Genomic DNA, 24,026 nt, shown 5'->3' on the forward strand with positions numbered 1-24,026 from the left:
AAGACTGAGTATTTGTTGTATGGATTGGTTATGTTTTGTTTATATGTGCAGTTGTTGATAGACATGGGGAATGCCTAGACATGTCACATGACTAGGACTGTCATGAATGTAGGAGTGCAGACATCTCTTCAAGACCCCACTTTCAGTTCTTTCTGTTTAGACGGTAGTCTGCTCAATATACAGGTCCTTAACCATACTGTTCATGCTGGCTGCACCGTGTTCTGTTTCCACCACCAGTGCATTAAGGTTCCATTTTTACATCCTCGCCAACACGTACTTTCTGCACTTTTAGACAATAGCCGTCTTGAAGAGTGTAAAGTTTATGGCAGTTTAACTTGTGTTTCCCTAGGAATTAATGATGTTGCACACATTTCATACATCTGTAGCCCATTTGCATTTCTTCCTTGGGCAAATTAAAGTTCTCTGCCTGTCTTTTGGGGGGTTTATTGTTGAAGAGTCTTTTTTTTTTTAAGTGGGATAAAGGCTATTTATATTGATCATAAAGCCAAAGGCTGTAAAAATAGGAAATGTTTGCTCTGAAATGTAGTTGACTGATAGTTTATATACATGAAAAACCAAAAAGTTTGTACAATATTAATACTTTCATTAAATTTGTCCAGGTTAAATTTTTAATCCTGGAATCATTTTTTTCCCTTCAATTTTACATTTGTATATACCTGGCAGCATAAAAACCATCACCAAAAACATGACCTCTTTCTACCTTAAAATATCCCATAAAAATAGCAACTAGTTAATAATTTGCTATTGCAAGATATTTAATTACACTGTGTAAAGATATCTCACTGTGGTTGGTTTAATAAAAGCTAAATGGCTAATAAGTAGGCAGGACTTCTGGACAGAGAGGGCTCTGGGAAGAAGAAAGGGGGAGTCCCCAGCCAGACGCAGAGGAAGCAGGACATGTAGAAGGAGAGGTAAAAGCCACGAGCCACGTGACAACACGCAGATTAGTAGAAATGGCTTAAGTTAGAAGAGCTAGTTAGAAGCAAGCCTAAGCTAAAGCCAAGCTTTCCTGATTAATTAGAAGTCTCTGTGTCGTTGGTTGGGAGCTGGCTGACGGGACAGAGAAAGACTCATTACATATGGTGCCCAACACGGGGCTCACATATCCAGACAAAGGGCCTGAGAAAGCTAAGCAAAGTTCTGGACAAGGAGCTGGTTGTGGTTTCCTCGGCCTGCAGTCTCCCAGGCATTTTCCTTTAGTTGTGACCTGGGTCTCCAGGTGGCTCATTCCCAAGTCTCCTGATTCCCATCAAACCCTGGGCAGTGTAGGAGGCACAGGACAGTACCTAAGGAGGGCATTCTATCAGCAGAGTCAGCTGATGTAGGAGCTGCAGCCAGGTCTGGGGTTGCTGCTGCAGGTAGCCTGGTAAGGAGGAGCATCTGACGGCAGAGTGTCAGATATGTCCGTGAGTGCCTGCAAGCTATGCTCTGCCTCATACCCTCCCATGGCTAGACTGCAGGGAGACCCGGCTTATGAAGCTGGTTGGCCGTCCTTTTCTGTTGTCTCTCATTTCTGTGACACGGGAGAACAATAGTATTGTTTTTCCTTTGATAAGTTTGTGATTTTAGTTAAAGCTTTTTTTTTTTTTTTTGGTTTTTCGAGACAGGGTTTCTCTGTGTAGCTTTGCGCCTTTCCTGGGACTCACTTGGTAGCCCAGGCTGGCCTCGAACTCACAGAGATCCACCTGGCTCTGCCTCCCGAGTGCTGGGATTAAAGGCGTGCGCCACCACCGCCTGGCTAGTTAAAGCTTTTTCAGGTTCAAAAGTATCTCCGTCTAGTGTCTGAGTCAATGATAACAGACCAAGATGAGAGTAAATGTGAGGTTGTAAGAGTCAAGGACCCCTGCTGTGTTTCCAGGGGGACATTCACTGTCTGTGACAGTGCAGTTGTGAGATTTAGATGCTCTCTGGCTGCCTGGACCATTTGCTGCCATGTCTGTGCTCTTTAGTTGTGGCAGTAGTGAGCAGACTTGATACGGTTTTATTAGAAGTTGTTTTATTACAAGTGCATACTGATGGTGGATGAAAAGCGGCTTTTGTACAGTTCTCATCAGGGAACAGTGATTGGGGGCTGGAGGGATGGCTCAGCGGCTAAGAGCACTGACTATTCTTCTAAAGGACCCAGGTTCAATTCCCAGTACCCATGTGGCAACTCACAACTGTCTGTAACGCTAGTTCCAGGGGATCTGACACCCTCACACAGACATACATGCAGACAAAACACAGTGCACACAAAATAAAAATAAATTAAAAAAATTCAAAACCCCTTAAACAAAGAAAAAGACCAGTGAGGGGGGAAATAAGCAGTTTTAGATCCTCAGTTTTGAGGATTGCTTATCTCCATAGTACTTATTCTACTTTGCTTTCGGGCTGAAAACTAGCTTTTAAGTGTGTTTAAAAAATGCATTTTTAGTGTTTATAATGTGGTTTGCTTTTTATACTTTCTCTTTTCTTTCTTCCTGTTTTTGTTTGTTTGTTTTTTTGAGATAAAGTTTCTCAGTGTAGTCCTGGCTATCCTAGAACTCCCTCTGTAGACCAGTCTGGTATAGTTTTTATTACAAAGAGGAAAAAAAAAAATAAAGAAAAGCTGTCTGAGTTGTTACTGCTTGGTTTGAATTCCTGTTTCATAAAAATGAAAAAAAAATACTGAAATACTTTAAATGTGTTTAAATATTATAAGTATAACTTTCATCTGCTGGTTCCTTGGCATGTTTGATAGAAGCTTCTTAAGAAAATACACAATGCAGCAAGAGCCAGCTTCAGCCAGATATTTGAAACATGTAGTTGGTAACAAGAACGTAAATGTTTACTCAACTTTGATTAGGGACATAGCAAGTTTTAGTCCCATAGTCATGATGCTACTTGGGTTCTTTTCAGAGCTTTTATGGTTTTGTTTAGAATGCTCAGGTTTTAAAGAATTTTGCTGTTTGGGAGAGTCTAAGCCTGTCTGGCGTGTTTTGGAGTGACATTTTTAAGAAGAAATAAGAATAAATCTTAGTTCCTTCAAAATGAAGAGAATGTAGCTATTACTCTTTGAGTTCCAAGCACACTACTTCCTGAAATTTAGCTAGTACTTGCCAGGATTTAACAGTCTTTATTTTGATCCCCCAGATTACTAAGCAAATACTTATTTTCTTACAAAAGAAAAGCTAAATGAAGTTCTCTGTGAAAAACTTACTTTAATGAAGTATCTTTGTTTCAGTATCTTAAACAATGGCGAAGAAGAAATATTCAGTAATGAGTGTGAATATGCAGCCAAAAAGAGGAAGAAGGAACATTTTGGAAACAATACAGCTGCTCACAGTAAGTGTTTGACACACTCCTAACTTGATAATCTTTTATTTGTGGGATACATATGTTGCCGTGATGAAGTGCTTGGCAGTGCTCTCTCAGGAGGCACAGGGTGATGGAGGTGTGCAAACAAGCTCTGTGCCCAGTTCCACCCGTCTGTCTGGTGTCCAGACAGCTTGCCAGTCAGCTCCTGGTCGGTGAGGTCTGCACAGTCAAAGACGGCAAGCCTGAAGCACGTCTCTAGGTAGCCAGATGCAGTCCCGAACTGAGCTCCTTCCTTAACAGAAAGGCCCCTCGGAGGGATGATCTGGATGTGGGGCCGCTGGGGAGCAAGGACAGGAGCCAGAAGTGAGCAGAGCTAGGACAAGGGGCAGTGATGTACCGGGAGAAGGGCTTGAGGGAATTGTGGGTTCTGTCACAGCCTGCCCACCTTGGCACATGCTGTGAATACCTGTTAAGTGTGAAGAAGGTAGAGAGCACAAGGATCTTAGGTACGTGTACCATGTGTGGCCGTAACAGGGCATAAAGACCAGAGCCTTCTGTTATGTGTATAATGGTATAGAGATAATATTATAGGATTTTTATCAGCATTTACATTTGATATAACTATCAATTTTTTCTAAGTTAATAAGATACAGCACTATGAAAAAGTGTTTTTCCTGTAGAGGTGTCTGAGAACTTAGGTGATCTTAGGGAACAAAGTGTACTGTTTACACTTACCCAAGCCGATGCTTTCTGACTGGACCAGGAAGATCATCTTGTTATTCTGTCCTGCCTCACAGCTTCCTTAAAATCTGGAGGTCGAAATGGTTTGCCAGATTTTAAAGACATTTCATTTTTGTTCTAGGTTTTTATCGTGAAAAATGGATCTATGTCCATAAAGAAAGCACAAAAGAAGTAAGTATGTCATTAGGAGGGTATATACTGTATTATTTCTGCTGAATTTGTAAACTAATTTATTTCTTTAGTAATATAAGGTCTGTCACATTCTAACCGATGAGAGTGTGTGTGTGTGTGTGTGTGTGTAAATGACAGCTTTTTGCAGCAGTGACTGTAATTGTGTACATGTATTCATTGATATGTGTACGACTGTGCACTGGGTGTGTGTGGTATAGGTGTGTGTGCTGTTAGATGTATTTGTGGTGTAATGCATGTAGTATGTTTGTGTTATGAACTGTGTGGTATGTGTTTGTGCAGTATGATGGATGTGTATGATATGTGCATATGTCTGTGTGTGGCATATATATGGCATATACTGTGTACCTGTGAGTGCTGTGTTGTATATTTGTATATATGGAATGTGTTTGGTATATAATGTATATGTGATACATGCATGTGTGTGGTATATGGCATGTTTATGTAACATGTATGGCACACATGCATGTAGTATGCACTGCATGTTTGTGATATATTTGTTCATGGACTGTGTGATTGTGGTATTTGTAGTGTGTGTGGTTCATGAGTTTGGATGTGTGTGTTTCTTATAACCAAGCATATATGCCTGTGTGTTTGATCCATGTTCTGGCAATGTGAGCTGCAGCAGCTGCTGCTGTTTTTCCTTTACCTTGTGTATTTGGGGACTGAGATGCCCATGAGCCCCTCCTTCCCTGATGCAGAGTGGCTCATAGGAACGACATAGGTTGGCTCTGCAGGACACTTTGGACTTTTTCTCTGCCTTTGATTGCTGAGCTAACTAAAGCTCTCTTAGGAGTCATCACACAAACCAATTGGCTACACTGTGTTTCTTTCTTCTCTACTTAGTTTTAAGTAAACCTGGATCCTTTCATAGACCTTGAACATCTGCATTTGCTTTATCTTACAGCTGTGGGGAGAAAGAAACCAAGGGTGCAATTTCGTATTACATGATCATGTGGTTAGGGTTAGTTAAGTGTTCCAGAGATGTTAATAATAGTCCTACAGTTTTTAATTTATCACACTTATTCAGAGTGTGTGTGCGTGCGTGCGTGCTTGCGCGTGTGTGTGTGTGTGTGTGTGTGTGTGTGTGTGTGTGTGTGTGCATACTAGGCCAGGGAAAGAAAGGTCAAAGGACAACCTGTAGGAGTCAGCTCTCTCTTCCCATGTGGGTCCTGGGGATTGAACCCGTTTTCAGACTTGGTGGCAGGCACCTTACCCAATTACATCTTTAAACTATCTCAGCTTCCATGAAGATACTTGATTGTGAGAAAGAAAGCTGACTTGGTGATGGTTAGTGTCAAGTGGGCATAGCATGAGTCCAGTCCTTGACAAACATGCCATTGAAAGACTGATGGAGTTAACATAATTTGTACAAAGCCACGTTGATTATATATCTCACCTACCTTGTGAGTCATGTGGATTCTAGCTGGGCAAAGCAGGAAGAGGACTGTGTTAGGAGAATGCCAGGATATCCTGTGGCTTCTTGAGATGGGGTCTGGCAGGCTCACAAAGAACCCAGGGCTAGCTGTCGGATCTGTATCTGGTCCTGTGCCATCCTCTTTACCTCTGGTTCCGACCCAAGGCAGCCTTTGAAGACAGATGCCCTTGAGTGTGCACCCCACCCTGCTCCATGTGCAACAGTAGTTAACCTAAAGAGGTGTCTTCACCACCATCAGAATTTCGTCCCTTTAAGTGAGATGCATTTCAGGTTATACTTGGTAGTCTGTGCTCTGCTTCCCCACAGCTCCACAGCAGCGTGTGTTTGTGTGAGTGTGTGACTGGGCTGTACACGGTGGGACTGTTGGAGGCCCCAGACACCATGCTGTCTCCGCTGCTCCTCCACAGCTGCTGACCTGTTTCAAACCCAAACTCGTCTGTCACAAAGGAACCTTGTGGCTCCTTGCTGTCCTCCAGTGTATCTGCCCCTGTGACTCTGAACTGAACATCTGTTTGTAGATTTACGTATTTTAGATGCAGAAGGTAGGATTTAAGCGCCTTCCTGACCTGAGGTGAAATCTGACAGACTGATATAGAAGACCAAAGACCTCTCAGACAGAACAGCCAACTTTATGACACCGAGGAGAAATTGCATTTCAATTTGATTCCCAGACCTGTGCATCTCATTATAGCAGTTGACTTTCCGGCTGCTCAGTGCCCGCCATCCCAGCCTGGAAACCAGCCGTTGCCAGGCTTGGGCCATAGAACCTCAGCCGTACTCACAGCTGTTTTTAGCGCTGCCCCTCTCAGGCTTACTCCTTGGTGGTCGAGCACATGTCCACTGTGGCAGTCAGAGCTCCCTGCAGAGACACATGGCTGTGTGTACAACATCAGCATCCTGAGGCCTCATGTTCCCCCCACCTTGTCCCCGGCAACGGAAAGCAGAATGGTGTTTCATGAATACTCACTTCTCTTTATCATTATACCAGCAGTGTGAACATTGTCAGTGCCTCGTGTCTCAGTTACACACAATTGGTTTAAATTTAGCGTTGCTATATTTCGCTCTATTCTCATTTATATCTGACATAAATTTTTAGAATGAATACAGTGCTTTTTATGTTCCCTAACCGACATCACCTGTTAGCTCCTTTTACTTGGCTGGCTGAGCTCACTGTTGGTCTGATGTTTTCTAGAGGCATGGCTACTGTACCCTGGGAGAAGCCTTCAACCGACTGGACTTCTTAAGTGCAATTCAGGATATTAGAAGGTTCACGTACGTGGTCAAAGTAAGTGTTATTTCAGAGACAGCTTTGATGACTCTTGAGTTGCTTTTCAGGCTTACAAATGTGAGATATTGAAGGTGCCTTTGAGAGCGGCATAAGGTTCAGCTGTTGACAGTAGAAAAGGGAAGGAAGGCGCTCCTCGGGAGAAGAGGGAGGGGGGCCTTGCCACACTGAGGGCACAGGTGCGGGTCTCAAGCTTGGCGAGCCCTTCCTCCTCAGAGGCCGTGGGAACTAAGATGTTTCTTGGAAACACTTCAGACAGTTGAGCGCAGGAGGGTCTCTGATGACTACTCCATCTGCATTTTTTTACTTCATGTATTCACTTAGAATGAGCCTTGTTATATACAAAGGAGCAACTGGCTAGTAGTCCAGAGGAATTGTACACAAACTAGAACTCCAGAAAAGTCTCGTTGCGTGGTCAGTAGCTTTTTAGAAGGGTTTCTTTTGGGCTGCGTTCAGAGGGGACAGTTCTTTGCCGTGGGGTTTGCTTGTACTTTATGTATGGTGCAGTGGAGTGAACGTGCCACCAAAGCGTTTCCTGTTCACTGTGGTGGCAGCCCTGGACCACCACCTCCTCCTCCTCGTCCTCCTCCTCCTCCTCCTCCTCCTCCTCTTTCTTCCTCTCCCCCTCCCCCTCCCCCTCCCCTCCCCCTCCTCCTCCTTCTCCTTCTTTTGTTTTTTTAGAAAAAGCCCAGGTTTAATGGGTAAAGCATTCCCAAGTGATTCTCTGGCCCCCAGGGAGGAGAGACCAGAAAACCATGTGTCTGTTTTCTGGGATGCAGTTTATATACCCTGTGGGACTGGTCTTGAGCCTCTCTGGGGGAGGAGCTGTGTGTGGCGGGCTTTGATGTGGCGGGTTTGGGAAAAGAAATGGAAGAGGGGAGTTGAGGTAGAGCTCCCACCCAAACATTCTAGACTCTTTGGGTATAGGGGCACTAGTTCAAGTCTGGCTACTTCCTGTGGGCATGGGACGACATGGGGAAGGGGGAGTTGGGAGTTGGTGGGCTCACATTCAGCAGGAGGTGTGAGGGGAGGAGCATCCAGTTAATTGTCATCCTGAAGACCTCAGGCATCTGTTTCTTGAGGAAGCAGAGAAGGCAAGTTTCTAGGAAAAATAGATCATTAACAGTTGCCCTAGTTGCCCTGAAAAGATGAATGCACAAGGCAGAAGAACAGATAGGCCTTTCTTTCATTGGGACATCTTAGAAACCCTGTGCTTATTTCTGTGTCCCCAAGTTTACTCCTGTCCCTTCTTCATTTGTTATCACAAGAAGAGGTTGTTGGTTTTGAGCAAATGTTCTTTACATGCTCATTGAGATGGTTATGTGTGTGTGTGGGGGGCAGCTCCCACTTTTACCCTGGGGTACTCTTGAGGAGAGAGGGATAAGAGATTTAGATAGAAAGATAGAGGGGAGAGAAACAGAAACACAGGATAGCTCAGGAGGGCCTGGATCCTTATCCACCGGCCCCTTCTGTCTTTTCAAAAGGGCTTTTTATAGGAATGCCAAGGGGTGGAGCAAAAGACCTCCTCTAGTACAGCCAAGTGCAGACCCCTCCAATCACCTGGTGACCACACTCGTGGTCATTCCATCTTATGCAGCCCTGCTGGGTAAAGCAAGCTCAGATCTCACTTAGGAAACTTCTGTGGGCTCCCACAACTATGCTGTTTTGTTTTTTTTTCCTTCACTGTTGATGTGTATAAGGCTTATTGGTTTGCCTGTGTGAAACTGTTCTTGAAATGAACCTCATGTGGTGGTGAATCATCTTGATGTTCTGTTGGTTTCTGTTTCCTGGAATTGGGCAGGTGAACAGATTTTAGCATCTATTTTGTTTGTTTGTTTTTGTTTTTTAAATCAGAGATTTTGTCCAGTAGTGTTTTGTTGCTGTATCTCGATTTTCTTTTGGTATCAATACTGCTAGCTTCATGGTAAGCATTTAGAGGAATTCCCCTTCTTGGAATAATTTGAGAAGAAATTGGTTCTGTAAGTGTTTGGTAGACTTCAGAGCAAAGCCATTTGGTCCTGGGCTTTTCAGCGCTGAGGGCCTTTGACACTGCTTGTTCCCCATTACAAGTCTATTGAGGTTCTCTTTCTTCATGATGCAGTCCTGGTCTAAGATGATAGCACACTGTGGACCAGGGTAGCCAAGCAGAAGGTGCTGAATGTCCTAGACCCTGGGGATAAAGGAGTAGTGTAGCCAGCTGTACCAGGGAGGGGAGGAGAAATAGCTGACTGTATTACCTGTGATTGCAAGTGTGATTCCCTAAAATGGAGCTGTGGGAAGGAGGAGGGAAAAGAAGGCGGCAGGTTTATTATGACTTAGAACAGGCCTGAGGGTGAGTGTCATGTAAACTACATTACCAAAGCATCACCAGGACAAAAGAATGTAAGCCCCCCTAAGATTTGAAAGAACTATAGGAAAAGAATAAGGAGTTTTGTTGTTGTTGTTTTGTTTTTTAGTTATAAAACCATGTCAGAATTAAGACCAAACCTTTATTGTATCAGTAAGTGTTTCTATGTTGGGCCAAAAGCACAGTCCAACTCCAGGTTATACAGTCAGTCCCCAGAATGTAGAGATCTGAAGTTGGGAATAGAAGAATGGGAAAGATACAGGGGAAAACATGAACAAAATGGAGCAGAACAAGAAGCATGGAAGGACACAGCCCAGTGCAGCGCCAGCAGGGGTCTGTTATAATAGAGGGTCGTAGGGCCGAGGGAGGCACAGGCATCAGGATGGCCTTGTCTCTGTATCAGCAGGATTGGCACCACTTAGTTTCCATTGCAGTGACCTTTCTTGGTTCCTAGGTTTTCTGTGATGTGTTTGAAGTGGTGTTTTTAAATTTCAACATGGAAGGAAGGGCCTGTTGATCTGTTGATTGTCTCGGCAGTTTTAGAAAGTGGATCAGAGCATGAAGGAGCATGATGAAAGTCTCTTAGTGACCAGGAGACTCCACAGCTCCCTGCTGAGGTGAAGTATAAGGCGAGAAGGCATTTATTTATCTCCCTGGCCTGCAGCAGGCCTGTTGAGAGTGGGCGTCCCCGACTGGGTTCTTGTGCAGGACAGGAGAACAGACTCGCTGTTGCCTCAGCAGCTGGAGTGAGGTCCCTCGGTTCACGTAGAGAGCAGCCCTTCTGTAGTCCCTTTCACACTGTGCTCCGGTGTATGCTCATGGTGCTTCCATTGTTCACGGACCACAGCTCAGCTTCCCCTTTCTTACCTTTAGCTACTGCAGCTCATTGCCAAGTCCCAGTTAACCTCCCTGAGCGGAGTGGCGCAGAAGAACTACTTCAACATTCTGGATAAAATCGTTCAGAAGGGTAAGATTGTTATTGGACATTTGTTATATTTTTTAAATAAAATATTTTATTGATAAATAAGACATAGTATGCGAATTGACCATTGATACCATTCAGTAGTTTTCAGGGCAGTGTATTCATAGGATTGGGCAGCCATCGTTGCTTTTAGTTTCATAACATTTTTGACAGTCCGACGCGGTATTGGGTTGTATTTGCTCCTGTTACTCTCTCCCATCCCTGCCGTGCTAGAGTTTTATGCCAGAGTCATCCGAGAGGAGGGAACCTCAACTGAGGAAATGCCTCCATAGGAAATGCAGGGCAATTTTTAAATTTGCAATTGATGGGGGAAGGACCAGCCCATGGTGGGTGGTGCCATCCCTGGGCTGGTGGTCCTGGGTTCTATAAGAAAGCAGGCTGAACAAGCTGTGAGGAGCAAGCCGGTGAGCAGCTCCCCTCCATGGCCTCTGCATCTCAGCTCCTGCCTCCAGGTTCCCGCCCTCAGGTTCCTGCCCTGACTTCCTTCAGGGATGGCTGTGACCTTAGAGTCGTAATAGGAAACAAACCCTTTCCTCCCAAGTTGCTTTGGTCACGGTGTTTCATCAGAGCAATAAGAACCCTAAGACACTTGGCTGACGCCTTCTTCCCAACCAGTTCCCCTCCTACTTAGGCCGTGACCATACCTGCTGTGTGTTGATGATGTGTGTTTATAGCAGTGGCTGTGGTTTATCCAGAAGGCAGCACTTGAGGGTGCTCTTTCCTATCCCCTGGGGTCTCACAGGCTTCTCTTTCAGGTTTGAGCACTTCATAGTCGCATAGTCTCATCACCTTGACTAGTGAAGAGTCTCTGTAGTAACTACTACCCACTGCGAAAACAACCTCCTCTGCCCAAGGCTGAGAGCAGCACTCGACGGCGGTGGGCATAAACATAAATGTTTAGAAACAGTTTGACATGTCCCTTGAGCAGAGCAGCAGTAGCAGGTCCCCACCTAGGGCTTAGGACTTCCCTAGCTGCAGTAGCAGGCATGTACCCCTTGCCAGTTAGAAAGGAGTTGGTTGTTCCCCAGAAGGTAGGCATTCCACTATTACACCAGCATCACCAGAAATCATAAGTCTAGATGTTAATTGGAAATTTTGTACAAGGAGAGGGGCTTTTTTCTGTTATCTTTCCTCAGTACATATGCATTCAAAAATAATAATGTGAGTACTATGACACCAGGCCAGAAGATGGATCCCACCAGCTGCTAAAAGTCCAGATGTGTGCCAGATGTGTGTAGGACCCAGTCCTACAAAGACTTTGTTCTCTCATGGTTAACCAGTCATGGTTCATTTAACTGTTGGGTTCTAGAATCAGTAAGATTGTGGCTTTTTGACTTAGACACCATATGAGTCATAATTTTCCTTTTAATTTAATAGGCTTACCTTTACCAATTAGTGGCTATTAGTAAAAGGAACTTTTTATTTTATACCATTAGCTTATACACATCCAATAATTTGTGACCATGTATGTGAGCCATTTTAAATATTCTTCTTATCATAAGCACAAAAGAAAATGTACACTGACTACTTTAAAATTGTAGACTCATCTAAAAGTTTAGCCAGAAAGCATTTTAAAACTTTAAAAACTCTTGTTAATAGTTCTGACATCTAAAAAATTATGCCACTTTTTAATTGCCATGAAATCAGATCCTTGGTTTTTAATGTGATAAAAATACATACGACATAAAATGTATCATTTTCATCAGTTCTTAGTTCACGTTCAAAGCATTGTGTGCTTGTACACTGTGCAGTCCTCGCTGCATCTCCAGAGCTGCTGCCCTGTCCTAACACTCTGCACGTGACACCCAGCTTCCCACGGCCAGTGCCATGCCCATGCTCCATCACTGCATCTCTGTCTGTGGCTCTGGGTCATGCTCTGTTTGTCCTTCTGGACTGGCTCCCTTCCATGTCCTGCATCTTCAAGCTTCCTCCCCATGGAGCAGGTCAGAATCTCCTTCACTTTAGGTTGTGGTATCCCAGCGTATGACGGGATCACATTCTGCTCTCCTCCTTCAGTTGATGGACACTTGGGTTATAAAACGAGAAGACTGTTAGAAGTGGTATTTGCTGTGTCAGCCTGTGGCTTGTTTTATTTATTTCAGTTCTTGACGACCATCAGAATCCTCGCCTTATCAAAGACCTTCTCCAAGACTTAAGCTCCACCCTTTGTATCCTCGTGAGAGGGGTGGGGAAGTCAGTGTTGGTGGGAAACATCAACATTTGGATTTGCCGCTTAGAAACTGTTCTCAACTGGCAACAGCAGCTGCAGAATCTTCAGATGACTAAGGTATTTGTCTCTTTGTTTTCCTGGTTTGGGTTTGATTTTTTTTTGTTTTAGACAAGATCTTACTATGTAGCTCTGTCTGGCTTTGTAGACCAGGCTGGCCTTGAACTCACAGAGATCCACCTGCCTCTGCCTGTGCAGTGCTGGGATTAAAGGTGAGCGCCACCACATCTGGCTTAAGTTTATTTTTAATTGACACAGTAATTGTATATACTTAAGAGGTGCTGTGTGATACTTTACACATCTGTGATGTGTAACGACTGTGTCAGGGTAGTCGGTGACTACTACCTCATATGTTACCAGTTCTCTGAGATTCTCAATGAATTGTTGCCAACCATAGTTATATACCACTGTGCTAATGAGCAATAGAAGTTCTTCCTACTGTCCAGCTGTGTTCCTGGACCCATTCGCCATCTTCTCTTTATCATCTCTACCTCTTCTCTTTATCTTTCCCCAGACTATAGTAACCACTGTCGACTTCTTTGCTTGGAGACCTGCCTTTTCATTTCCACACGTAACTTAGAATGTGTTTTTGTCTTACTATTCTTGACTTCTTTCGCATAACAGGATTACCTGTGGTTCCATCCATATTTCTGAAGATGACAGCATTTCATTGTTTTTGTGGCTGAATCATATATAGCACTTTTCTTTATTAAGTCCTGTGTGAGTGGACACTAGGGTGATGCCATGTCTCGGCTACTGTGACTCCCGCTGCATGAACGGGGGTTTGAGTTCCTTTGGATGCACACTCATTAGCAGCATTGCCGGGTCCTATGGTGTTCTGGTTCTGTGTTTTTCAGGAACCCCAGGCTGCTCTTCTTTTTGCTAATTTGCATTTGTACCAACAGTCTGAGAGTCCCTGTCTCTCCGTCACTAGCATTTGTACCGACAGTGTGTAGAGTCCCCGTCTCTCCGTCACTAGCATTTGTACCAACAGTCTGAGAGTCCCTGTCTCTCCGTCACTAGCATTTGTACCAACAGTCTGAGAGTCCCTGTCTCTCCGTCACTAGCATTTGTACCAACAGTGTGTAGAGTCCCTGTCTCTCCGTCACTAGCATTTGTACCAACAGTCTGAGAGTCCCCATCTCTCCGTCACTAGCATTTGTACCGACAGTCTGAGAGTCCCCGTCTCTCCGTCACTGCATTGGGTGTTTTGCTCCTTTAGTAACTGCCATTCTCACTGGTGTGGGAGGGTGCCTCACTGTGATTTAGATTTGCATTTCTCTGATGATTAGTGATATTGAACGTTTGTATATACTTGTTGACTATTTGCATATCCTCCTTGAAATGTCCAATTAATTCACCCACTTTTAAATAGGGTTTATTGGGGTCCTTCATCATTGTGTTCTGTGATTCTCTAGCATTTGTAAATTAGCCCCTGTCAGATGAATAGCTGGCAGGCATTCTCTTCCATGTTGGGTATCCTTTCAATCTCTACTTTCTTTTTGATACAGAAGCTTATTTTATGTTAATCAGACACTACATTCATTATGTATCATAAATATGTGTTAAACTGTCAATGAAGAGAAAATTCAGATTGAAAGACAGATGCAGGTAAAGCTGGGGAGACATCGTAGACACCCCGTCTGTCGCTGGATGAGTCACGGTGTGGACCACCTCGTGATCACACTTTAGATGCACCATTTCCTGGGTAGTTTTCTAGTTAGGGTAGAGCTGGACATGTCCAAGGGTGCAGCTTCCTGAGCACAGGAAATTGTCACATGCCAGCCCCGCTGAGACCAGCAAGCATAGTAGTGAGGGAAGGTTGAAGTGGCTATTAAAAGACGGACTTCCCTGCTGTGGTCCCATGGGAGTTGTCTGTCTAGCGTGGCCACTGTGTTCTCTCCCTCTGACACTGTCGTGTCCCCTTTCAGCAGGTCAACTCTGGCCTCACACTCAGTGACCTGCCCCTGCACATGCTGAACAACATCCTGTACCGTTTCTCAGATGGCTGGGACATTGTCACACTGGGTCAGGTGACACCAACCCTGTATATGCTCAGTGAAGACAGGCGGCTGTGGAAGAAGCTCTGTCAGTACCACTTTGCGGAGAAGCAGGTAAGTGTGTGGTGAGTCCCTTGTCCTTAGGAGCTTGGAGAGGATATGGACTCCATGTCCAGAGACTTGATAGTACGAGAGGATACCGAAGTTGCTTCTGAATTCTCTTCTGTCAATTGCAAGGTTCATTTTTCATATTGAGAAGGAATCATGGTTCTGAAAATGGCCCGGTACCAAATAGCTTAACTAGCTGAGCTGTGTCACACCTAGTGGTCAAAGGTCATGGTGTTCTGTTGTTTGTTTTTCACTCTTTTGGGGGGCCCGTCACCCAGTTCCCAAATAAATCACACACAGAGGCTTATTCTCACTTGTATTTTTGGTTGTGAGCCTAGCCTTTAACGGCTGAGCCATCTCTCCAGCCCTTATTCTCACTTATAATGCTCAGCCTTAGCTTGGCTTGTTTCTTGCCGGCTTTCCTTAACTTATCCCATCCACCTTTGGCCTCTGGGCTTTTCCCGTTCTCTTACTTCTGTAAATCTTACTCTTACTCTGTGGCTGGCTGTGTAGCTGGGCGGCTGGCCCTCCAAAAGAGTAAAGAGCTAAAAAACCACCACCACCTGTGTTCTTTTACCTAATAAGTCACGTTCTAGCTCTGTCTCCTGTCAGCCTGTTGTCCTGGAAAATCAGTGGATCCTTGTAGCTCCTGTGCCTCCCACTTGGTGGCACTGTCTCCAGGTCCTCAGTGTCTTGCTGGTTGACTCTCTTCTGCATGACATCCCCGCTCTGCTCCTGCAGAGTCTTAAGTGTCCCTGGCCTATTGCACAGAACAGCACCCGTTCCATACACGATAAGAAGGGGCAGGTGATACATTGTATATCTTGTAGATAGGGATATGACTGAGATACAGGAGCACTGTGAAGTTGTGCCGGTTTCATGGCAAGCATGGGCAGTGTAGCAAAAACAGGTCCCGTTTGAAGGAAGAATCAAGAGTCTTAGACACACTCAAAAGTTCATCCAGCTGACTTAGAGAATCCAGTGAATTGTATGGAACACGTGGCACCTTTTAAATGACCCTCTGGATCTTGCTTGAGAGAAACACTGTGGGCATGAGGAGGCCCATTAAGACTGTCCCAGAGATGCAGAGGTGGTGGTCAGGGGTATGTATAGGTGCAGCCAGGACCCCAGGCGAGGCAGCTGGTTCTCCCCAGGGAAGGTCTGAGCAGGACAGGCCAAGCAGAGACCTGAGGAAGTGCCTATAGGGGCCTAGAGCAGGTCTGTGAGAGCTCAGGAAGATCTGGATCTAGATGTAGAGATGGATTAGGAGGACAAATGGTACATTGCATTGGGGTTTGCAGAGGCTGGGCCTGAGAACTGCTGGGTGGACTGTTCATCTGAGCAGGAGGGAACGTCCACTGCACCCCTGGATCATTAGCCATCCTGTCTCTTGATACCCATATTACCATTTTTCTCAGCTGGCAACCATGATTCTGCTCTCTCCTCTTGGAGATTGGATTTGGGTTGGCATCAGAAATGCGGGAGAGGTTGAATAATCCTTTGAAGGGAAGATTTAGAACCAGGGACAAAATGATGGATGAAAGTATGTCTGGGATGGGGCTTATGCATCACACAGTTGTTTTATATGGGTGTCCAAGGTTACCCATAGGGAGAGGGACCAGGACCCCCAACAACCTGCATCTTCTGTTCAGGCTGTGCTACCAGAGTGCCTGGCAGGTGTTTGGAGAGCCAGATTTCAAACACACCTTTGGGATATCTGCTGACCATTTGTGAGCCCTGAGTCCCTTGATGAAACGCCTTAAAGAGGTTAAAGGTCTGTTAAAGGTCCGTTTGCACCAGTATCATGCCCCATAAGAAGTTAGGTTAGAATCTGTGGTTAGCACCTTTGTGTACACCTTTTGGTGCATATTTTCTTGATTGAATTCCAAAACTGAATCTGTAAGATGTTATTATAGTTCTTCTGAGTGACCAACAGTAGGACCCTGATTTCTCAGGATTAGCGGGAGAGTAGGGTTCAGTTAAACTAGCAGTATAGGTTAGGAAGCACCTCAGTGGGAGCTGAAGGCTGTGTAGGTCTTGGACTAACAGTTCATAGTGACCTCCGAAGGAGCCATTGGCAAGACGTGTTTGCCGTGAGCACTCTTGTGGACAGGGGACTTGAACAAAAAGGCCACAGGACCTTACGTGGAAGAGAAGCCTCCAGGGATGTAGGTGCTCCTCCTGTGAACACTGGAGGGAGGAGAAGACGAGGCAGAGGCAGTCTTATCTCTAGAAACTGATGTTTCCATGGTGCCTCAAGGATGTGGAAATGGCTACAGGCAGACCTCTGATTGGTCCCCTTTGCTTTTCAAACTGTCTTCTTTTCAAACTGCAGTAGAAGAAAGACTCCCTCGTGGGTTCCATTATCATTTCCAAACGGAGCCCTAGAAGGTGTGGCTGATGACATGTGTGTGAGTGGTTGTTTTCAGGTGTACAAAGCCAGATTCTCCTAAGAGAGCAGAAGCAAACGTAGATGATGCATCTGTTCATACATGAACAAGGACAGGCCTATCAAGCCACAGTTCTCTATGTACACACCACACACACAGAACCACAGTTCTCTATCTGCATACCGCATACACAGAACCACGGTTCTCTGTCTGCACACTGCACACACAGAACCACACACACAGAACCACTGTTCTCTATGTACACACCGCACACACAGAACCACGGTTCTCTGTCTGCACAACGCACACACAGAACCACCGTTCTCTGTGTACACACCACACACAGAGAACCACAGTTCTCTATCTGCATACTGCACACACAGAACCACGGTTCTCTGTGTGCACACCGCACACACAGAACCACAGTTCTCTGTGTACACACCACACACACAGAACCACCATTCTCTGTGTACATACCACACACACAGAACCACGGTTCTCTATCTGCACACCGCACACACACAACCACGGTTCTCTATCTGCACACCGCACACACAGAACCACGGTTCACTATCTGCACACCGCACACACAGAACCACGGTTCTCTATCTGCACACCGCACACACAGAACCACGGTTCTCTGTCTGCACACCGCACACACAGAACCACGGTTCTCTATTTGCACACCGCACACACAGAACCACGGTTCTCTGTGTACACACCACACACAGAGAACTTTTCTGGCCTTCTGCTTTATTTTCTCTTGACCATTATATTGCTCAGTCCTTTTCTGGGAATGCCTTCATCAAGACACTGTCCAGCTTCTATCGCCGTCACTGTGGTCCATTTTCGGACATGTTGCCTCAGAAGGAGCCTGGTGCCCTTCGGCTCTCAGTCCCTCTCCTGCTCTAAGCAACCACTCTCTGACTGGAGTTTCTGTTGTGGGTGTGTGGTGTGAGCAGAATATGCACCAGTCAGGCTTTGTAACGACCTCCTTCCCCTCAGCGTGACGCCCCTCAGGATTCATCTATATTGGGAATCAAAACTTCAGTCCTTTGGGGACTAAAGATTCCACTTTTTGGACACACCATGTTTTGTGTGCCCATTCATCTGGTTGTGGACCCTGGGTTTCCTTGCACCTTGTGGCTGTTAGGATTGTTGCTGTGGACATCCATTGCTGAGTTGGTGTGGGGGCGTGTCTTTTCATTCCTCTAAAGTAATTTCCGAGTGGTGGAATTACCGTTCAGTCGCTGTGTTCAGTCCTTGGAGAAGCTGCACCGCTCTCACTGTGGCCACGCCACTTTGCATCCCCACCAGACGTGTGCGAGGCCTTTGATTGCCTGCATCCGCCCCAGCACTTGCCGTTGCCCGACCCTCTAATTGTCACTGTCCCAGATGGTACCAGGTGGCGTGTCTTTCCACCTCGGGTGCTTGGCATCTTGTCATAAGGACATTAACCATTTGTGTGTGTTGGCAGTATAAGTGCTTTTTATTGTCCTCAAGTTAAGTAGGGGGTCTTCTTTATTTATCCTGCATACAAGTCTCTTAGCAAATACATGGCATCTTCAGCTATCATAGACCTCACTCCAGAGCTCTTGACTGTCTCACAGCTGCTTGTGTGGCTGTGTGGGAACACCATGATTTGCTCGACTTGTTCCTCATTGATTTAATCCAAGTGACTTTAATTTCAGATCATAAAACGTTTCGTGTTCTGCTCTGTCTTAAAAAAAAATATGTACCTAGTGCCTGTTTTAAAAATCATCTAATAATTCTGAACAGAATTTTCTTTTTTTAGTTTTGTAGACACTTGATCCTTTCAGAGAAAGGTCACATCGAATGGAAGTTGATGTATTTCACACTTCAGAAATATTACCCGACTAAAGAACAGTATGGAGACACTCTACATTTCTGTCGGCACTGCAGCATTCTTTTCTGGAAGGTAATGATTTAAACTCTACCCTTGGAACGTGAGGACTGGGATGCAGTGCAACTACTCATTTAGATCTTAAGTAGAAAGGAAGAAAAGAATTGGAAACAGCATTTGTGATGGGACTGTTGCTGAAATACATTCCACTAGATACTGGGGAGGGGAGCTGGGGGCATCTGTAGAAACGTACACTTGTGTTGTAGTAATCACTGTTGGAAACGGAAATGCTGCCCTTCTGAGTGGGGGCATGCTTGTCCTTGCTGCTGATGGAGGTCTAGAAGGTTGATGGAACAGATAAGGCTCCTGAGCAGATCTGCTCCTGACTGGGGCTCTGGGCACCTCACACCCAGCCTGAAGAACCTGCCCTTGTCTGCCTGAGCCCTCTGAGACACCTGGGAGGCAGACCCGCTCTTTGCAGGGGATCAGGGCCGGCCTCGGCCCCTTCCCTCAAAGCCAAGTTCTTAGGTTAGGCAGTGTGGCCACAGCAAGCACAGACTTCAAAGGGAACGCGCAAACTTAACAAGCCTGTAATTTTTTATGCACAAACTGATCCTTTAGTGAAAACCTTAAATGTCCCTATCAGCAAATTTTCATATCCAAACAGTAAATCAGGAGTCCTCCATCCTGCTGGGTTGCCTGTTTTGAAATCCACCCCCCCCACCCCACCCCCCGTACCTGGTGACAGTAACGTGTCTCCCGTAGCCAGAGCAGAGCCCTGTGTGTCACTTCCTGTCCCTGGTAGCTGCTGTGATGTTTACTTTTGCTTTACACCCATATCTACGTTTGTTAGCAAATGGAGTACAAGGCCAGCTCTAAATTGTTGGCAAAGGACCACTTTAAAATGTTTCATTTCAAACTCCGTTTCTAGTTCGTATCCTTCTGTTACAGTGGTCCAGAGCTGCGCAGAGGAGTAGATGCTGAGGATGGGGTATTCCGACAGGTGGTGAGCAGTACTTGCCGGAGTCTCCAGCAGGAACAGCTGAGGAGGCTTGTCCTCTCCGACCTTGTCCCTTCTTTCTCAGAATTAAAAATGCCAGTGTGTGACATGTCTCTGCAGCAGCAGTCTGTTCTCTAGGACACTTCTCTAGAACAGGGTTAGCTGATGTTCAGTTTGTCCTCAGTTCCTTGGTGAGTTTATGCATACACAAAAGACAGCCCTCTGGTGTTCCCTCTTCTGTGTCCCAGTCAGAGCAGGGGACACTTCACTGGTGCCCTGAGAAGACGAGGACCTGTCTGTGTCCCAGTCAGAGCAGGTGAGACTGTAATGTTCAGTGTGAATTGATATATCTAGAGACTGTCTTTTTGTTTTTTCCCAAGATTATTTTATACTGTAGAGGCATTAAAGATATGGATGCTTGTATGAGGGAGGATACTAATCATGGGATTGAAGGCTTTTAGTTTTGTATGTGATAGTGTTTTTCTTGGACAAGTATCTAAGAGTATTTGGCACTTTTCTTATCTGTGAAAGAAAACAGCACAAAGAAACATGTTTCCCTTCTCTGTGCCATCTCTGTTGTTGGGCAGTGTGGGAATGTGCTGCTCAGCTTTCCTGAAATATAGAAGCTCTGGTTATTTTTAGCAGAAAGATGACTTATTTTTCCAAAGAATCGGCCTCTCCTGCCATAGTGATCACATTATGAAAAGTCAGAACAGGTTATTACAGGGCAGACCCCTGCTGGTCTTTGCCATTCTGGGAGACAAATGGATGGAGGGTGGCATCACCCAGCAGGATGTCTGAGGCTTCAGGGAGCCGTATTAGCAGTTTCTCCACCTGCCATCCTTCCAGACCCTGCTCCTTTGAGGATCCATTCCCAAACAGAAGTGTGCAAATGGAAGGAAGCCACCTTCCTTAATCCCTGCAGCTGGCAGGTAGTCCTCTGCCGCAGCATACGACTGTCCAGAAGCAGCGTTCTCCTTGGGAGAGCGTGGTGTGCAGTCGGAGGGCCAGGTGACCAGTGTGCTGCGGGTGTGGTAACATGACCTGACCAATGGAAATGTGTTGTGGCTTTGAACATGGTGCCTGCTGTTATGTCTGCCTCAGCTTCCTGGGCAATACTCTCGACTGAGACACTGAGGGAGCCTCACGCCTGTTAGGAATGTAGAAGAGGGATGGCTAGTCCTCACTGGAGCCTGGATATGGTCAAGAGCCACATATGGCTGAGCTGCTTCTTGTCTTATGCCTGGCATGTTCCACAGGGACCACCTGTCCTTGTGGGGATCCTGTGCCTCCTCCCAAGCTGGTTTTTCATCTGTTCTAGTTCCACTATACTGGAGTGATGCTTGTTAATTTTTCCAGCTACTGCTCAAGACCCGCTCATTGTTCCCACCCAGGTGACGAGCACACTGAGAAGGCCAGTCAGTGTGCACACGTATCTCTCCGCCCCTACTCAGTTTCCTGATGATGCAGACCCTATCAGAAGTGTGGGCTCAGAGAGAGAGCTAGGGAAGCCAGAATGGGGACTTGGCCTTTCTGCGTTCTGTTCTTGTCTCAGTATCTCAGCAGCCAAGAGAGGGCTGGACACTTAGCAGTGACCCTGAGGTCTCTGGAGGCAGACCAGCCTGGTCCAGACCGACCAGAACCAGTGATGAGGCGGGGCTCCCGGACTCTTTTTGTCTGTTGGCCGTCTTTGTGAACTACCCCGAATGAGCAGAGCTGAAATGCCGTCCCACTCCTGAGCAGGGCAGAGACAGCTCCTCCAGTTAGAGCTCAGGGCTGCCGACCACACGGAAGCAACAGCAGATGGTAGTGGGCTGCAAGAAATGAGGTGTGAAATAGATGGAGGGCCTCAGGGTGTATGTAGTTTGCAGTCAGCTACGTAGTTAATCACAGAGCAGACCCCAGGACAGCGAAAAAGACAGGGGTTTCCTCAACCCCAGAATTTTTTTTTCATGGAAATATGAGGACTGCTTTGTGCATTTTTAACTAACACTTAAGTGTTACGGCCTTCCAGATTGTCAGTTTGGGAAACTTAAGTGGAAATGGGACTGTTTCTCTTGCCTTGGGCTTCCTCCTTTCTTTCCTTTTTCTTTTTCTTTATTTTTGAAACATTTTTCCCTCTGTGGCCCTGGCTGGCCTGAGACTCTTTATGTAGACCTCTAATTCATACGAGATCGACCTGTCTTTCCCTCCCAAGTGCTGGGGTGAAAGGCACTGGCTCCCACGCCTGGCTTTGTCCTAGGCTGTCTTTAACTATCCGAATGTCAGGTACAGTGGTGCTGTCTTTTGAGAACATTTTATATTGCTCGGTGCCTCAGTTATTTTCACAATGTGTGCTTCAGACCTGAAGGCCTGGTTCCTCCTTCTCCATCTAACCCTGACTCTCTTTCCTCCCTCTGCTGCTCCCTCGCTGCCTCTTCACGGTGTCCAGGACTACCACCTTGCTTGGTTGTTGAAGGTACTTCCTGTGCGGTGTGCTGGTCCATCTCATGGACTGTCCTTGTCCTGTCCAGGGGGCGTCTTTGATAAGGTTCAGCTCTGGCTGGCAACAGTAGACTTATCCCTTTTGGGCTGACAGACCATCCATGCACCTCAGGGTGGTCTGCTGGAGGCCATCGAAGCAGCTGCAGCCACTGAGCCTCTCCAGACGGGGCCAGCTTTTTGCACATCTTAAATTTCTCTTGTTACTTCTGCTAAACTAAGTGCAGCTCCTTGGTAGTGGCACTACCAACTCTACACACCTAACCTCGGGACACGCTTGTGGTGCCCCATCCTCTCTGTGTGTGGGAGGAGATGACTTACCCACCCCAGAAGCCTGCAGAGGAAGAAGAGGGCAGGATGTGGAGGGGTGGGCAGGAGGAGGCAGAGATCGGCAGCGTCCATGTCTTCCGGGATGACTAGAGTTGAAGTATTGTCACTGTTAGACCCCTGGGGCCACCCAGGTACCCATCCCAGCTAAGTCATCTGTCTGGCATGAAAGGGACTGGGATCCACTTAAAGTGCAGATGCTGTTTCTGTAAAAGTGTCGTGGTGTGTCCTGACCCACCCCCTCCTTCCTCTCCTCAGGACTCGGGACACCCCTGCACCGCGGCTGACCCTGACAGCTGCTTTACCCCGGTGTCTCCTCAGCACTTCATCGACCTCTTCAAGTTCTAATGGTGCCCTCAGCCCTGTGCCCTTGTCCACACCCGTCCCTCGTGCGTTCTGTGTGTCCTGTAGTTGGTGTAAGTATTCTTTGACACAAAGTGAGGGCAGGGTCTGGGACTGGCAAACCTGTGCGGCCCCTGCTTCCGGGAGAACCTGAGAGCACATGGAAGGCGCCCTGGCCGCTGGGCAGCGTCATGAAAGAGTGGAGGCCGTGAAGCCATTTGTACTTCTTTCTGGACCCTCTTCTAAGCATCTACAATTTGCAGTTTTGTATATTTTTAAATATGGATCAGAAAACGTTTTGGAGATTCAGCCCCACGTCCTGTGCTGAACCGACATGAACACCAAGACTGTGGTTCTTAGTTGTCAGTGGTAGTTCTCCATCCTAGAGTAACTGGGATGGAGAACCAGACAGTTGATCCCTGTAAATACATTATGCAGAATATTTATTTTTCTTAAAATGTATTTTCACAACCTCTGTGGCTGTGCCCAAACGAGTCCTCATTGAACACAAGATAACCCGAGGAGCATGCTTGGCAGGCTCTACCTCCCTTCAGTGGGTAGGCCGTGGACGCTGTGTACTGCCGTGGCTAGCAGCATCCTGCCGTGAGGCCATCATAGATCCGTACATGGAGTGTGGGCTCCAAACCAGAACAGCCTCTGCCGAGGAGCTGCAAACAGCCTAGGGAGGCCTGCCCTTGACATGTAGAAATTACTGTCACAGTGAAGTAATAAACCATGTTGATCTACTGATTCAGCTTCATCAAATTTACATCTAACTGAATGGTGTTGTCTTTAAAATATTGATGTTTTATTTTAAAAATAATGCATGTGCACTTTAGAAATTTTTGAAAATAAAGGTATATGAAAAAAAATTATATAGTTCTTCCCCAAAAGATAACTGTGTTTGCTAAAAGGCTGTAGTGTCCCCTCAGCAGTGGTGGCTAAAGGCTGTAGTGTCCCCTCAGCAGTGGTGGCCCTGGTGGACTGCTGTGACCTTCATCTTCAGTG

General features: G+C 46.1%; 1 protein-coding gene across 4 annotated transcripts in view; it reads left to right on the plus strand.

The window, feature by feature from the left end:
* Window positions 1-23,787, plus strand: part of Fbxo25 (F-box protein 25) — a 30,041-nt gene extending 6,254 nt beyond the window's left edge. The window contains exons 3-11 of one of the 4 annotated variants that reach the window (XM_028881233.2): window positions 3,224-3,324; window positions 4,160-4,209; window positions 6,858-6,950; window positions 10,171-10,264; window positions 12,382-12,566; window positions 14,438-14,620; window positions 18,800-18,943; window positions 22,300-22,326; window positions 22,935-23,787. In XM_028881233.2, coding sequence (XP_028737066.1) covers window positions 3,224-3,324; window positions 4,160-4,209; window positions 6,858-6,950; window positions 10,171-10,264; window positions 12,382-12,566; window positions 14,438-14,620; window positions 18,800-18,943; window positions 22,300-22,326; window positions 22,935-23,024 — 967 coding nt within the window. In that variant the 3' untranslated portion in view covers window positions 23,025-23,787. The other 3 variants (XM_028881234.2, XM_028881235.2, XM_037211610.1) reach the window with 3 other exon arrangements.
* Window positions 23,788-24,026: the final 239 nt, after the last annotated feature.

The sequence above is a fragment of the Peromyscus leucopus genome, chromosome 17 (assembly GCF_004664715.2).
Source record: "Peromyscus leucopus breed LL Stock chromosome 17, UCI_PerLeu_2.1, whole genome shotgun sequence".
Classification (NCBI taxonomy): domain Eukaryota; kingdom Metazoa; phylum Chordata; class Mammalia; order Rodentia; family Cricetidae; genus Peromyscus; species Peromyscus leucopus.